Below are 14,866 nucleotides of genomic sequence, written 5' to 3'. Positions count from 1 at the left end.
TCCAGCGGCAGCTGAGAGATAGGGACTGGGGCTATTATGGCGCCATTATCCGCCGCTGCTCTACCGGTGGGCTGTTGGGACCTCTTTCCTCGAACAAAAACAAGGCTTTTTATGTGTAACCTGGTCTTGTACCCACCCTGATCCGACAAGCCTCTCTTTCATCCTCCTACCCCAGCTAGCACCTGCCACCCCCGGGCCCTCCAAACCAACCCCAACGGCCACTTATCCCAAGACAGGATTCAATTCAATCGAACCCCTACTGCAAGAAAACCTGAGCCCACTTGTTTAAAACACCCACCACTTATATGCACCATATTGGAGCCATAGAAATTATCCAGGCAGCAGCCACCTCTGTACGCCATCCAGACCCCCCCTCCCCTGCTCCCTCCATCCTCTGTCCCTCTGAATTATGTTATGTCTCAAATGAGCAGTCATACAGCAGATTGTGTGGTGCAGCCACTTGATATAACTGGTGACAATGCCTCTAACAGAGCGAGTGTCCTGGGGGGATAGGCAGTATTTGGTTACTGCATCCCTGATCTCTCCCCATTGTGGTCGGCTCTGGGTCCCATGGAAGGTTGAAAGGGGGTTCGGGGAGGGGGACATGTGCGCATATGTGGGCCCACAACGCAGGTGCCTACATCTGTTCATTTCTGGGCAGATGCTCATGGTTGTAGAGATAGAGAGGGAGAGTTAGGGAGAGAGAGAGAGAGAGAGAGAGAGAGAGAGAGAGAGAGAGAGAGAGGGGAGGGAGGGGAGGGGGACTTCCTCCATTTACTCTTTCATCATTCATACTGGTGATTAAGCCTAGATGGAACAAAACTAGAGTAGAGAGTAGAAGGGTGACAAATGGAGAATTGCACTTCTTCTGGGCCCCAAAAAAGGATGCAATATCACCCAGGTGTCAAAAATAAAATAAAAAATAAAAATGATTTCTCTGGGGTTGTTTGGAGTCAACCCCTTTAGCTCCAAAGAAAACAAATGCTACAGCATACAATAGTATTTTAGACAATTGTGTGCATCCTTTGTATCAACAGTTTGTGTTGGCCCTTCCCTGTTCCAACATGACGCAAAACCAGATCCATCGATGTAGACATTTCATTTTTCCAGTTTGTTGTGAAAGATGTTGACTGACCTGAACTGGTGCTGAAACCATTAGTAGATTCATCAAACTGTTTTGATAACAAATCAATTGTTAAATCAAACATTTGCTGTGTCCAGCTTCTAAAATATGACTTTTTCCTTATTGTGTGTGTTTTATTATTCCACAGTGGATTGGAAATCTTTGAGTTTCGGACTTTTGGTCCACAAAACAAATAGTTTAAAAGACGGGCTCTGAGATATTGTTTTTTTTCTGACATTTTATAGCTTAAACAATGAAAAGATTCATTAAAAAATACAAATTAATTGATAGTTGAAATACCCCAACTGGAGTGCAGACTGCGTTCTCAACAGAAGTGATGGACATCGCTAATGCTCTTGGGAGCAAATCTCTACATATCTACATACTTTTGGCCATGTAGTGTTTATGATACAGGTGACTGCACATTAAAAGTTCAGTAGAAGAAAAGATAAGTCATTTTATTGGGTTTGATTTTTTTATTGTATTGAGGTACAATAAAATCATTAATCTTATCTTATCCTCTCCTCTACTTTAGTTTTTTACAAACAGTTAACTTAATGGTTGTTATCTTCGTCGTCGTAAATTAATCATTTTTCAGCCTGCAGCCATAAGTGCCCATTTCCTGTAAATCACATCAGATGACAGAAGTGACAAATGATATGAATGCAGCCAAATTATAGACTGCGAGTCTTTGAGTATTTAAACATCAGCATAACATGCAGATTTTAGCAAGGAAACGTTTAACTATCTTAGTTTAGCATGCCAAAATTGGCTAATTAGCAAGGCTGATGCTGATGGGGTTAGTTTTAAAAGGCATTTGGCCATAAACCAAAGTATTGGACCAAATTAAGTTTGGAACTGATGATAGCGCTAGATCAAAAGTCAGAGGATCAAAGTTATTACAATTCTTCCTGAGGGGGACATGAATGTCTGAAGCAAACTTTCATGGCAATCCATCCAATAGTTCTTGAGACATTTCACCCAAAACTACAAGAGTCCACCTCAAAATCAGTAGGATTCATCCTCTGGGGACCATGAATGTCTGTACAAACTTTCATGGAAATCCATCCATAGTTGTTGAGACATTTTACTCAAAACCACAAGAGTCCACCTCAAAGTCAGTAGGATTCATCCTCTGGGGACCATGAATGTCTGTACAAACTTTCATGGAAATCCATCCATAGTTGTGTGAGACATTTTACTCAAAACTACAAGAGTCCACCTAAAAGTCAGTAGGATTCATCCTCTGGGGACCATGAATGTCTGAAGCAAACTTTCATGGAAATCCATCCATAGTTGTTGAGACATTTCACCCAAAACTACAAGACTCCACCTCAAAGTCAGTAGGATTCATCCTCTGGGGACCATGAATGTCTGAAGCAAACTTTCATGGAAATCCATCCATAGTTGTGTGAGACATTTTACTCAAAACTACAAGAGTCCACCTCAAAGTCAGCAGGATTCATCCTCTGGGGACCATGAATGTCTGAAGCAAACTTTCATGGCATACCACCCATAGTTGTTGAGACATTTCAGTCTGGACCAAAGTATTGGGCCGACTGACAGACCAACACTGCCATTCCTAAAGCCATGACGCTAGCATGGCTGAAAACACAAAAGGTGTTGGTCCACTACAACAGCTTCAGTGCTCCTTGTCGTCTATTCTCTGCTGAAAGGACGTAACCCCCTTCTGTTAAAAGATATTCCCCCATTTGGTGTTAAGATGGAGAAAACTGTCTGACATGATGCTCCATAAAATCTCCCATAGGTGATCAGGTACATGCTGAGATCTGGGGATTGTGAAGGCCAGAGCAAATGCTTTACATCGTTTTCATTAAGACCTTCTCCTCTTTACCGTCTTGATGCAAAATCGAGGTCAACAGGGCCTCCTCAGCACTTCCATACATTCACAGAGCATCATGGGATGTAAGCTGCTTAATAGTATCATGCAGTGCACCTGTACGGAAGTATCTGCATTTTTTAGGTTTCTCTACTTATTCATTATGGATTTTTTCTTTTAATTTGTCGCCTATATTTGCATACTATTCCTATATGGAGTATGGGGACATGTTTTAATACTTTTCTAAATAAGACATAGATTTAGTAGATATTTCTGCACAAATGTGTAAATGTGACGCTCATGGAGCTTACAATAACTGCATTTGCTTTTTTTAATCCCACAGTTTAATCACCCTACAATAGTCTTACAATAACCTAAATACCCAACCCTGCGTTTTACCTCATTGATAGAATATATTCCCCATAATAACCTTATAAAACACCACATTTATTAGGATTTTTTTACTTGTTTGTTTAACCCTTTATCTCTCATCGACACGGACTATTTGATGTTGTGGGGAAACGTGTCGCTGCACAGTATTAGTTGTTGAATTATCGATTTTATTCATAGGGACCCGCATATGTTGTGGTGCGTCACCCCGGGGTGCGCGGCAGATGTGTTTTCATAAACATTGGCACGCGACTGGCCACGTACAGCTCCCTCTCTTTTACCCTTCCCCTAAGGTCTCCAGTGTCTCTGTGCGCGCGCACACACACACACACACACAAACACACACACACACACACCCCTCCCTTCTGACACACACACTTATAACGCGCGCGCACACACACACACACACACACACACACACACACACACACACACACACACACACACAAACACACACAAACACACACACACACACACACACACACACACACACACACACACACACACACACACACACAGACTATACACTTGCAGGCGCGTCTCTGGGCCCCCCACGTAATTACGGCGGCACTCTTCCCATAAACTTAAGCTCAGCACGTCTCCAGTAACAGCACGTATGCAAATGAGACAGCAGCCCGGACCGGGAGCCTCGATGAGCCGTGGGAAGCCGTGGGGAGCCTGGCGGAGCCCTGAAGAGCCCTGGGGAGCTGGACGGATCTTGTGGCAGGCCCCCCGCAGATGGCGTAAACAGTATCTGGGCGGGAGACCAGTGACTTGTTAGCAGGTAAAACAAGCACAAGAAGAAAGACAGTCCAGGTCTAGTCTTAACTCATGGGTCTCGAAAAGATTTAAAGGACTTTAAAAGATGATACGCCACATCACGGCAAATATCCTACAAAAGAAAATAAATTAAAATGAAATTAAATACAATAAAGCAGCCATAAAGTCACTATGGAATCATTTTATTTTTCCATGTGCTTATTACAGTCATTTTTCATCACGTTAACGACAGTTTTATTTAGTGCATAATCATGATTAAGGACTCGGGGGAAGCGTGCGTAAAAGCGTCTCCTGAGAAAGTGCTGATTCAAAACCATTTCCTTGAGGCTTTTCATACGAGCCTACATTTTTAGCACGAGTGGCCTCTATGAGACACCCCCTCGCTCCCCCTCCTCCTTCTCTCCACCCTCCTCTCAACTCCACCCAACCCTGGCAGTGGTCTGGTGCCTTGCTCCTCCTGCATCATTCAGGGAATGGAACCACCAACCCTGGCATCATCACAGGCTCAACTGCGCTTCACTGAGAGGTGGAAGCTTTCACTCCGGGTGAAGATGTGTCAATATTTCCTACACTCACGAGGTATCAGTGTAAACAAAATCAATTGATCCTCACACAGTAGCAACACCCCCTCCCCATCCCGTTCCCAACTCGCCGCTTCATATGATCGATATCGTGTGATGCGCGCCGTGTTTACGTTCCCACGAGTGACCATGTGGTGTCTCATCTTCGGGGACCAAAAAAAGGAAGAAAAAAAAATAATAAAACCTCCTGGCTTCCCCCTCGCCATATGGCCCCGGAGGGCCCATACCGTTACAGGTCCTTTAACATGCTTCCAGTTGAGTGTAGACGGGAGCCCGGTGGACAGAAGCGCATAGAGACGTGCGCTTCAGGCCGGAGGAGGGAGGGAGGGAGGGAGGGAAGCAGGGAAATTAACGTCGTTTTCTGGATGTGGAAGGGGTGGTGGTGGTGGTGGTGGTGGTGGTGGGGTAGTTAGTGGCAGATGGCTTGTAAGGGTCTGTCCGCGTCTGAAGGCGTGTCGTGGTCCTCCACTGAAGACCCCCCTTCCCTCCCTCCCTCCCTCCTGCATTCACAATCAATGGAAATTAAAGCGCAGAGAATGGATGAATAGTCAGACCCCGAGTCACCCTTTTTTGTTTGGCGCAGCTACTGGTGGGCAGGAGTTAAACTACAGCAGCCCCCTACAGTAGCACTTTAGTTAAACAGTCAGAGCTCAGCCAACAGCATCTTGGCCAGGAAGGGGGACAGAAAGCATAACTGTATAGAGTTTTTATTTCAGTTTTACAGCTTCAGCTCCTGGTTGAGTTTGATGCCAAGTTCTGCTCAGATTGGCTTTCAGTTCTGGCTTTAGTGTAGTTTCAGGTTTAGATGCACGTTTAGTCAAACACTTTGATTATCAGCAGTCAAGTGCACGAAAACTGAAACAGAAACTGATCACGCATTGATTGCCGTTTGTGAGTCATATGAGACCATTGGCAAATTATTAAGGTCAGTTATTTTCGGGGGAAGACTTTTTAAATCTCTTTTATTTTTAAGTTTTCCCCATTGTGCCTAGTTTTTACTCCAGTTTACATACCTAGTTTAAGGCTTTTGGTTCGAGGCTATGATCAGTACAAACTACAGGATTATATTGGAGCAGCTCGTCATGAATGTACTTAACCCTTGTGTTGTTTTCCCGTCAACCGTGAAAACAAAAACACTAATTTTTTTTCGACGTTTTAAGTTGTTACATTTTTCTTCTACACATTTTCAGAGCTTATTTCTAAGTCCAATATGTTCTGATATAAAAAAAAAATTGAAAACGGGTCAATGTGACCCGAAGTCAACACAAGGGTTAAGTCCAGTTATTTTTCTTTTTCTTTTTTGTCACTTAATTGTGATGGTCACGGTTCAGCCGGCGTTTGGTCTGAAAAACAGGCCGGTGTGAAAGGAGAGATGGACAGGTTTATTAATGGAGGAGGACTTTGTTTGGTTGTTGCTGCCATTGATTAGAGTTATTAAGTAACTACGGACATCAACCGTGTTATGTCACATCAGAAGGGAAGGTACTTTGGATGAGAAAGGGAAAGCATGTCACTTATTTTAGGGAGGGGTGGAGGGGGAGGGGGTGGAGCCCCCCCCCCCCGACAGCCACGGATCACAGCAGCAGGTAACGAAACGGACACCGGAGAGACGCCCGAAAACAGCAGCCGTGACGGGCATATCTGAACACAGTGACGCAATGTATATACGCGCACCGGTACGGTAGCCCGCGCGTGGGGCTTACCACAGCCCCCCCCACATTATACAGCAGAAAAATCACACTTCTAATGAACGACCTAATTAAGAAACTACCCCCCACCTCCTGCTCCTTATTCATACGCGCGCGCGCGCACACGCAAGTGCAGTGCACACATCCACCTTCACACAAATAAGACTTAAATAGAGAGTTATTTCCCTCGGGCTGGTCAATATTTAAAGAAGAAAAGAGAAGAAAAGAAAGCAAATATGCGGTTACGTTTGTTTGATGTGAAGTGAAAAGTGTGTGTTTGTGTGTGTGTTTGTGTGTGTATGTGTGTTTTGAGGGCAGTGGAGAGTGTATTGTGTATGCGACGTGTGGGCGCGCGCTCAGCGGAGGGAGTCGCGCGCACGCTGTTATTGAGGGGAGAGCAGGTGCTGGCCGAATTACCATACAGCTGGGGGCGAGTGGTTGAGAGAGAGAGCAAACTTATTCCTTCACCACACACACAATAACAAAAATCCCCCCCCTCATGTTGGCCACGCGAGCGACTCCGGTGCGCGCGCGCCCCTTTTCATGCACACACACACACACACACACAACACACAACATTTTTTTTTCTTCTTCTTCTCATCTTAGCCCGGAGAATGGAGAAGAAGGGGAGAGCAAAATGAAAAAAGCAGGAGTCCAGCCCCTCAAGTCGTTTACCTCACCAGCCAGCTCTGCCAAGGAATGTTTTCTTTAGTCTTTTGAGTCGATTCAAAGCTAATTCTTCCCACAAACCAGAAATACCAAAAATGGAGAGTGTGTAAAGCAGGGAAGGAAAGAGGGAGGAAGAGAAGGAGGAGGAGGAGGCGGCGGAGGGGTGTAAACAATTAACTGAGTCAGGGTTTGACCAAGAAACATTTTTTTTTTCTTCCCCGAGAACCTTTGAATCAACTTCAAGCAGTTTCTGGGTTGTTGTCTTTTTGGCACTCTACCAAAACATGTTAAGACGCCAAAAAACCAAAGATGTTTGGCCAGTGAGGCAACAGCTGGAGGGGACCAAATCAACCACATGCCATTATCCCGTCAGAAGGAAACATGGCGCTGTTCAAAAACCTATTACATTCTGGTTATGGGCAACTTTTTTGAATCTACAGAGATCGACTTAAACACGTTAATCATTTCATTTAAAAGGGAAACTATAGTATGATCTCCAAACAACCACTAAAGTCATCAAAACGTCCATTTGATTTCCTCCTAACCCTGTAACCGTTATGGTTTAAATCCAACGAGCTCTCTTAAACCTGTGAATTCATTCAGAAAGATTTGGCTACATTTAACAAAAAAATGGAATACAACTTGTGTTCATCCCTTTTGCTCAACAGGTTATCTGACAATCTTTTCCTCCGCCTGTAGGAGTCTCGCAGTTTTTTTTTTTTTTTTTTTTTGCTTTTGTAATGTTTCACTTCTTATTTGGTCGAAATACTTTCAGACGTCTCCATTTTGGGCTCAGATATTAACGCTGTATGTGCTGGTAGGGGTAATAAGGAGGCTGTTGGGGTACTTGCATGGGATCCCATTGTGGAGAGCCGAGCCAGATTGGGAGGTGAAGTCGGGGAGGAGGAGGAGGAGGGGGGACATTTGCATGTTATTACCATAGCATGTGCCAGGCCGTATATAACAGGCTGCAGGCGGCCTTGGCTAGAGACAGACGCACAGTTCACAGAGAGGAAAGACATTAGGAGGAAGAAGGAAGCATGTTGGACCAGTGACAAATCCGTCCTTGGGTTAGACCAAGACCTTCACACAACAAGCTACTTCCTAAAAAAATTGTCACTTTCTTATGAAAACAAAAACAAGGAACCCATCTTTTTTTCACCCCCCCCCTTCTTTACGCACTGGATTAACGCTTTATAACGGAACTGGAGGACTTCTCTGATTTTTTTTTTTTTATTCCCTACTCACACGTCTTGTTTTGTGATTTTATTTTTCATTTTAAAGGTTTGGGATTTATCCTTTTTTTTTTGTTCCTCGGGACATGAATGAGAGCGGCGTGGCTGACAGCGACAGCAGTTAGGAGAAAACCCCGTGAGGCGACAGAAACGTGCTCAATGCATCTTCCCCAGAGGGACTGAACAGGAGGAGGCACCCCTGAGGACAAGCCGAGCCCCGAGACTTTTTACTCTATTTATTCATTATTTATTATGTATTTATTTAATATGGGGCGCGTCATCCTGCTGACTCTTGCCGTCATGTCCATGTTGCTGTGCCAGGTAAGCTACTGATTCTTTATATTTCTTTCTAACAATGAACCATCACCCCCCCACCCCCTCACCCCACGCCCCCTCCCCTCCCATCCCACCACAACACACGTACACGAGCGGTTCTATGTGTATAGCTAAAGATAATAAGGTGCTTTTTCCTCCGCAGGGGTTTTGTTCGGGAGTGTTTGAACTGAAGTTGCAGGAGTTCCTGAACAAGAAGGGAGTACAGGGCAACAAAAATTGCTGTAAGGGGGGGCTGACTTCGGCTTTCCAGCAGCAGTGCGAATGTAAAACCTTCTTCAGGATCTGTCTCAAGCACTACCAGCCCAACGCCTCCCCGGAGCCTCCGTGCACCTACGGCGGCGCTGTGACTCCAGTGCTCGGCTCCAACTCGTTCCAGGTCCCCGATGTCATCCCGGAGAGTTCCTTCAGCAACCCCGTCAGGATTAACTTCGGCTTTACGTGGCCGGTAAGTACAGCCATTCATGTCCCTTTCACTAGGCTACATTTGAATTGAAGGCGGCGAAATCGCGCCATTTTGTTGTTGTAAATCCGTGCGTAAAAAACGCGCTGAAGCACGATTTGTGACCACAACTTCGGGGCTGAGAGCACACACAGTTGACTGGTATTTAGTTTCACGGGATCGGGTTAGGCAGTTTGCATTCAGCAGTGAGTGTATGGCACAATCGCCTAGGGGCCTTTGCTTGATGTTATCGCCACATCTCCGCTGGCCACCTGTCTCATGAAGCCATTTGTGTTCCCAGGGGACCTTCTCGCTGATCATTGAGGCATTACACACCGACTCCAAAGACGACATCTCCACAGGTAGGAAATAAACACCCTTTTCTTTTTTTCAATTCATCACATTCTCGCACTTTTGCATCCATTAACCCCTCACCGTCTGCCTCCACATGTGCACTTTAGATAATCCAGACCGCGTTATCAGCACCATGACCACCCAGAGGCATCTGACGGTGGGAGAGGACTGGTCCCAGGACCTGCACACCGGCGGCAGGACGGAGCTCAAGTACTCGTACCGCTTCGTGTGCGACGAGCACTACTACGGGGACGGCTGCTCGGTGTTCTGCCGGCCGAGAGACGACGCCTTCGGCCACTTTACCTGTGGAGAGCGCGGGGAGATTGTGTGCGACTCCGGGTGGAAGGGACAGTACTGCACAGAACGTGAGTACCACAACTTTGATATTGTGTAATGAGCATGTGTATGAGTGTGTGTCTGTGTGTGTGTGTGGGGCTCTGGACATTTAGTAATCTCAAAATCAATTTTAAGACATAATGAACGTTCTAATTGGAATTAAAGGGTATAATTTGAGAGAGAAAAAACCAGCATGTAGTTGCTTTGAATTTAATGTAAAGAGATTACAAGATAAAGTATAATAAGTGTAAAAACTGTAGAACTGTTGGTCTGTAATCAGATCCTATGAGTACCGTTAGAAGGCAACTTGTGCGTAAACACCACACGCATCCCCTTCTCCTCTCACGCGCGCGCGCGCGCACACACACACACACACACACACACACACACACACACACACACTTGATTTATTCTAAGGAAAGTTTTGGGGAATAATCTCACGCGTGCCATAAATTTACATGCTACCTTCCGATTCGTTACTCTCGGAGTGGGACGGCCGCTGATTGGCCGAGGCGGGGGAGGTATTGTTTGAAGTGGGCAGCTGCCGGCAGAGAGGAGACAATGGAGCAGCTGTCGCGCACTGGCAACACACTCGCCAGCTGTCCACTCTTATCTGCCCCAATCCGAGACATTAAGGGGAGTGTGTGCACAGAATGAATAAAAGAGTTTTGACCCGCAGCGAAGAAGAAAAAAAAAAAAAGAGGGTGGTGGGGTGGGTTGAGGGGGTCTGTGTGAGTGAGTGAGTGTGTGTGTGTACACTCTCTGTGGCACACACATTCACACACTCCCTCCTTTGTCTCAGCACTATGTTAAGCAGAAAATTCTTCCACGGTGATGAGGAGAGTTTATAAGGTAACAGCTTATGGGATTAGGAGTCCCTCCTTTCCTTAATTTTAATGACTTTGTTGAGATTGAGGTGATAACGTTTTTACATCTTCAGGTGCAAAACCAAACAAAGAAGCTGTATTTGAGTATTTCTATGAGTATAACGTGGGAAAGATTTTTTGCACACCTCTTTGGTCGGGCAGGTGCGTAGGATATGACGAAAGTAGCAGATCAAAAAGTTTAGAGAAAATCCCGCACACTCACCATTACACAAACAATAATTTATTTAGAAGAAAAATACAATGTTTAAGTCTCAGACCTTCATCGGGTGAATTCCTAAATTTCCCTAAAGTTCCTATGAGTCTAAAATGTTTCTTTCCTCTTCTTCCTGTACAGCGATTTGCCTGCCAGGCTGCGACGAAGAGCACGGCTTCTGTGAGAAACCCGGAGAGTGCAAGTAAGTTGTTTTTTTTTCCTCCACCGGGTTCACTGGGGCGTTAAATAATTAGTGGGACGCATGAGGTAATGTGAGTGGACTGACCGGTGTTCCCTCCTAATTGGACAACAACAGGTGCAGAGTGGGATTCAAAGGCCGCTACTGCGACGAGTGCATTCGTTACCCGGGCTGCCTCCACGGGACCTGCCAGCAGCCGTGGCAGTGCAACTGTCAGGAGGGCTGGGGGGGACTCTTCTGCAACCAAGGTGAGGAGAGAGAATCCGGTAACGAGTGATGAGGAAACACGGAGAGGAAAGGAACCAGACAGCACTGATAGGGTGACTTGTTGGTCGAAAGACGGAAAGTCTTGGCTGTTAAGTTAGGTTAAAAAAGTGAACATTGCTTAGAAGTCTAGGTTACATAAAACTCTTCATTCAACAGCATTTCGATGAATATGTTTCAATAAGAAGCAGGCCCCAATTACATTTGGAAGGATGCTTATTGAAATGCCAGTTATACGTCTAAAATACCCTGACTTTTCAACCAAATTTAGCCTCATTTTTCTCCTAGATGCCTCAACGTCTTTTGACGGGCAACCCCGATTGTGAATAACTAAAGTAATGCTTACTGGGAAGAGAGTGCTAGAGGATAGAAAATGGACAAAGTGATCTTGAGGAAAAGCTTTACAAAGTTTTGGCAACAGGATCTTCGCAGTGCGTCATCTCTCCCGTCATTCATCGTCGGAAACATTTAGAAGTCTGTAAAGAGACAAGAGATGGGAGAGGAACAAAATCAGACATCACGACAGCAACACAACGGGCCTGAACACTGTGGTAAAGGAACAACAACAGAGCAGCAGTTGTCTCCAGATGAACAGCAAGAGCAGGGAGGGAGGAGGGAGGAGGGGGGGGGGTCGGGCACAGGAAACAAAACAGAAAAAAAAAAAAAAAAAAAAAAACACTGGAAGAAGAGAAAGAGTCAAGTGTGCCAAGAGGACAAAAAGACATTCTGTCGCTGCTGCTGCTGCTGTTGTCCTGCCATGTGTTGTGCTGCGGCTAATCCACATGTGCTGCTGTGTCTTTCCAGATCTCAACTACTGCACTCACCACAAGCCCTGCATGAATGGAGCCACTTGTAGCAACACCGGTCAGGGCAGCTACACCTGTTCCTGCAGGCCCGGCTTCACTGGGGCCAGCTGTGAGATCCAGGTCAACGAATGCGCTGGAAACCCCTGTCGCAACGGAGGAAGCTGCGCCGTAAGTGCCGCTTGGTCTTCTTAAACGAATTTTGAATAAGAACGGAGACTGGGATTAGGCTCGGTGCCAACCATGTCTGAATGCCTGTAAAGAGACAAGAGATGGCACATGCCTTTCCTCCCTTCCCTTCCATCTCGGTTTCCCGCCCACCCACCATTCTTGACTTGAAACCAGAGAAGCTTTCAAAATGTTTTAGATATTATTAAACATCATAACAGATGCGGCATACCGAGATTCAAAAGCGTACAGCGTGTAGCAGCCGCGGCTGCATCTGGATCTGGATCTTGATGTCGAGCCCGTTCTATTTTCTCCCCCACAGGATTTGGAAAACACATATACCTGCACTTGCCCTCACGGTTTCTATGGCAACAACTGCGAGCTGAGTGCCATGACGTGTGCCGACGGGCCCTGCTCCAACGGTGGCCGCTGCGCTGACAACCCTGACGGAGGCTACTTCTGCCAGTGCCCCACGGGGTACGCCGGGTTCAACTGCGAGAAGAAGATTGACCACTGCACCTCCGGCCCCTGCTCCAATGGTAAGAGAGACTGGCCCCGTGGCCCAGTTTGGATTTCCTCTTGGAGATGTGCAGATTGCTTTCTAGGGCTGTGCTCGATTGAAGAAATTCTTAGTCGACTTACAATCATTCAATTGTACCGACTAATCGATTGATTTAATCGACAGATCTGTAAATCGGAGTTTCTCCGCAAAGAGTCACGCAAAAGCACCACTTTAATTCTTGGGTTTACCAGAGATGAGCTCGTACGTTTCTTGGAAATAAGTCATTCAGCATGAAAAACAGCATCAAACATGACTAATGGACTAAAGAAATCTAAGTTGACTAAGACCAAAACGACCGATTAGTCGACTAATCGACTAAGAGGGAGCAGCCCTATTGCTTTCAGCGTGTCTTCAACGCCAAACATTAGGGGTGGGGCTAAAATCGCTAAAGCACAGTATTGTGATATTTTCCGTGGCGATACACGGACGCCAAGTATCCATCTTTTATTACTTAATCGCACATAAGAATGGAACTTTTTGGTACTACAATAATACAAGAAAGAATCAAATTGAAGCGAGATGAACAAAATCTTTTTAGATAAAGTATTTCCGTTGGGGACATAATTTGAAGTTGGAAAAAAAGTTAACAAATTGCAATATATCACAATGATATCGCACGTATTGCGATAATATGGTATCGTGGGGCCTCTGGGGATTCGCTCCCCTGCCAAACGAAAGACAGGGTTTGCCATTCCAACATTCGGACCAAACACTTATGCCGCTCCTTATCTCTGTTCTCAGGTGCACGCTGCGTGGATCTCGTCAACTCGTACCTGTGTCAGTGCCCGGAGGGTTTCACTGGGATGAACTGTGACCACACCGGGGACGAGTGTTCCACGTACCCTTGCCAGAACGGCGGCACGTGCCAGGAAGGTCTCGACGGTTACACCTGCACCTGCCCACCGGGATACACCGGCCGCAACTGCAGCTCGCCCATCAGCCGCTGTGAACACAACCCTTGCCACAACGGCGCCACCTGCCACGAGAGAAACAGCCGCTACGTCTGCGCGTGCGTTCCCGGCTACGGCGGCAGAAACTGCCAGTTCTTGCTTCCGGAGCACGCCGCGATCCGCGGGTCAGACGTGCCCTGGATGGCCGTGGGCTCCGGCGTGGCCCTGGTGCTGCTGCTGCTGGCCGGATGCGCTGTGCTTGTTGGATTTTTCCGCTCAAAAGCGCAGCGCGGCGGTCAAATGGAAACCGCCGGCGAGGGAGAGACAATAAATAACCTGACTAACAACTGCCACCGCAGTGACAGGGACCCGGCGGTCGGCGTGTTGCCGACACCGGGCGTCAAAAACATCAACAAGAAGATGGACTTCTGCAGCAGTGATCCCGATGAAGGATCTTCACCAGAGAGGAGCGGCTACAAGAGCCGCCATCCGCCCGCGGACTACAACCTCGTACACGAGGTCAACTACGAGCAGGCGGCTAAAGAGGCCATGCTGGAGGCGGCCCGCGAAGACAAGTGCCAATCCCTGGACTCCTTTGAGTTCGAGGAGAAACGCAGCAAACGTTTAAAATGGTAAATACCCGCTACTGAAAAAGTCGACTTAAAAACTAAATGCAAACGTTGAGGCTGTCAGAATGATGAAACTAACGTTTGTTTTTTATCCCTTGCTTTCCTGAAGCGATGCATCAGAAAAGAGAGCCCCAGAAATGTCTGCATGTGCGGACACCAAGTACAAATCTGTGTTTGTGATGTCAGAGGAAAAGGACGAATGTATAATTGCAACTGAGGTGAGTTTTGGAGGTTTTACTTTGGTTGACCTTACAGTTGTAAAGATAGGATTTTGGTCTGTGGTCATTTGTCCAACAAACGCTACCGTTTTTTTATTTTCTGCTGTCTTTTTGTGTCTCTCCAGGTGTAACGAGCCACCAATGGGCTGCCCGTTGCTTATTTGCTCTATGGGAGAGTTTTTATACTCCTTCAGATGCTGCTCTAACCCTAGGGGGAGGTGTCCCGCCTTGAGACTGCTGCTGATACTGAGACGTTTAACTGATATTCAGAGTGAGCTGGTT

At 46.4% G+C, this 14,866-nt stretch overlaps 1 protein-coding gene across 1 annotated transcript; it reads left to right on the top strand.

Moving 5' to 3' along the window:
- The first annotated feature begins 8,073 nt into the window (after positions 1–8,073).
- Positions 8,074–14,836, top strand: dla (deltaA). Its single transcript, XM_039800053.1, has 11 exons — positions 8,074–8,627; positions 8,785–9,087; positions 9,383–9,443; positions 9,543–9,800; positions 10,993–11,053; positions 11,168–11,298; positions 12,119–12,288; positions 12,608–12,824; positions 13,589–14,369; positions 14,476–14,584; positions 14,710–14,836. The coding sequence occupies exons 1-11, from the start codon at positions 8,559–8,561 to the stop codon at positions 14,713–14,715; spliced, it is 2,166 nt and encodes a 721-aa protein (XP_039655987.1). The 5' UTR covers positions 8,074–8,558; the 3' UTR covers positions 14,716–14,836.
- The last annotated feature ends 30 nt before the right edge of the window (positions 14,837–14,866 follow it).

Source organism: Perca fluviatilis, chromosome 1 (assembly GCF_010015445.1).
Source record: "Perca fluviatilis chromosome 1, GENO_Pfluv_1.0, whole genome shotgun sequence".
NCBI lineage: Eukaryota > Metazoa > Chordata > Actinopteri > Perciformes > Percidae > Perca > Perca fluviatilis.
This window is presented reverse-complemented; position numbering and strand designations above follow the sequence as displayed.

Bases quoted from the DNA above. Each gene is read 5' to 3' on its own strand.
- dla (XM_039800053.1), top strand. From the start codon at position 8,559: ATGTATTTATTTAATATGGGGCGCGTCATCCTGCTGACTCTTGCCGTC. The intron at 9,088-9,382 runs GTAAGTACAGCC...TTGTGTTCCCAG, and splicing joins ACTTCGGCTTTACGTGGCCG to GGGACCTTCTCGCTGATCAT. The intron at 9,801-10,992 runs GTGAGTACCACA...CTTCCTGTACAG, and splicing joins GGGACAGTACTGCACAGAAC to CGATTTGCCTGCCAGGCTGC.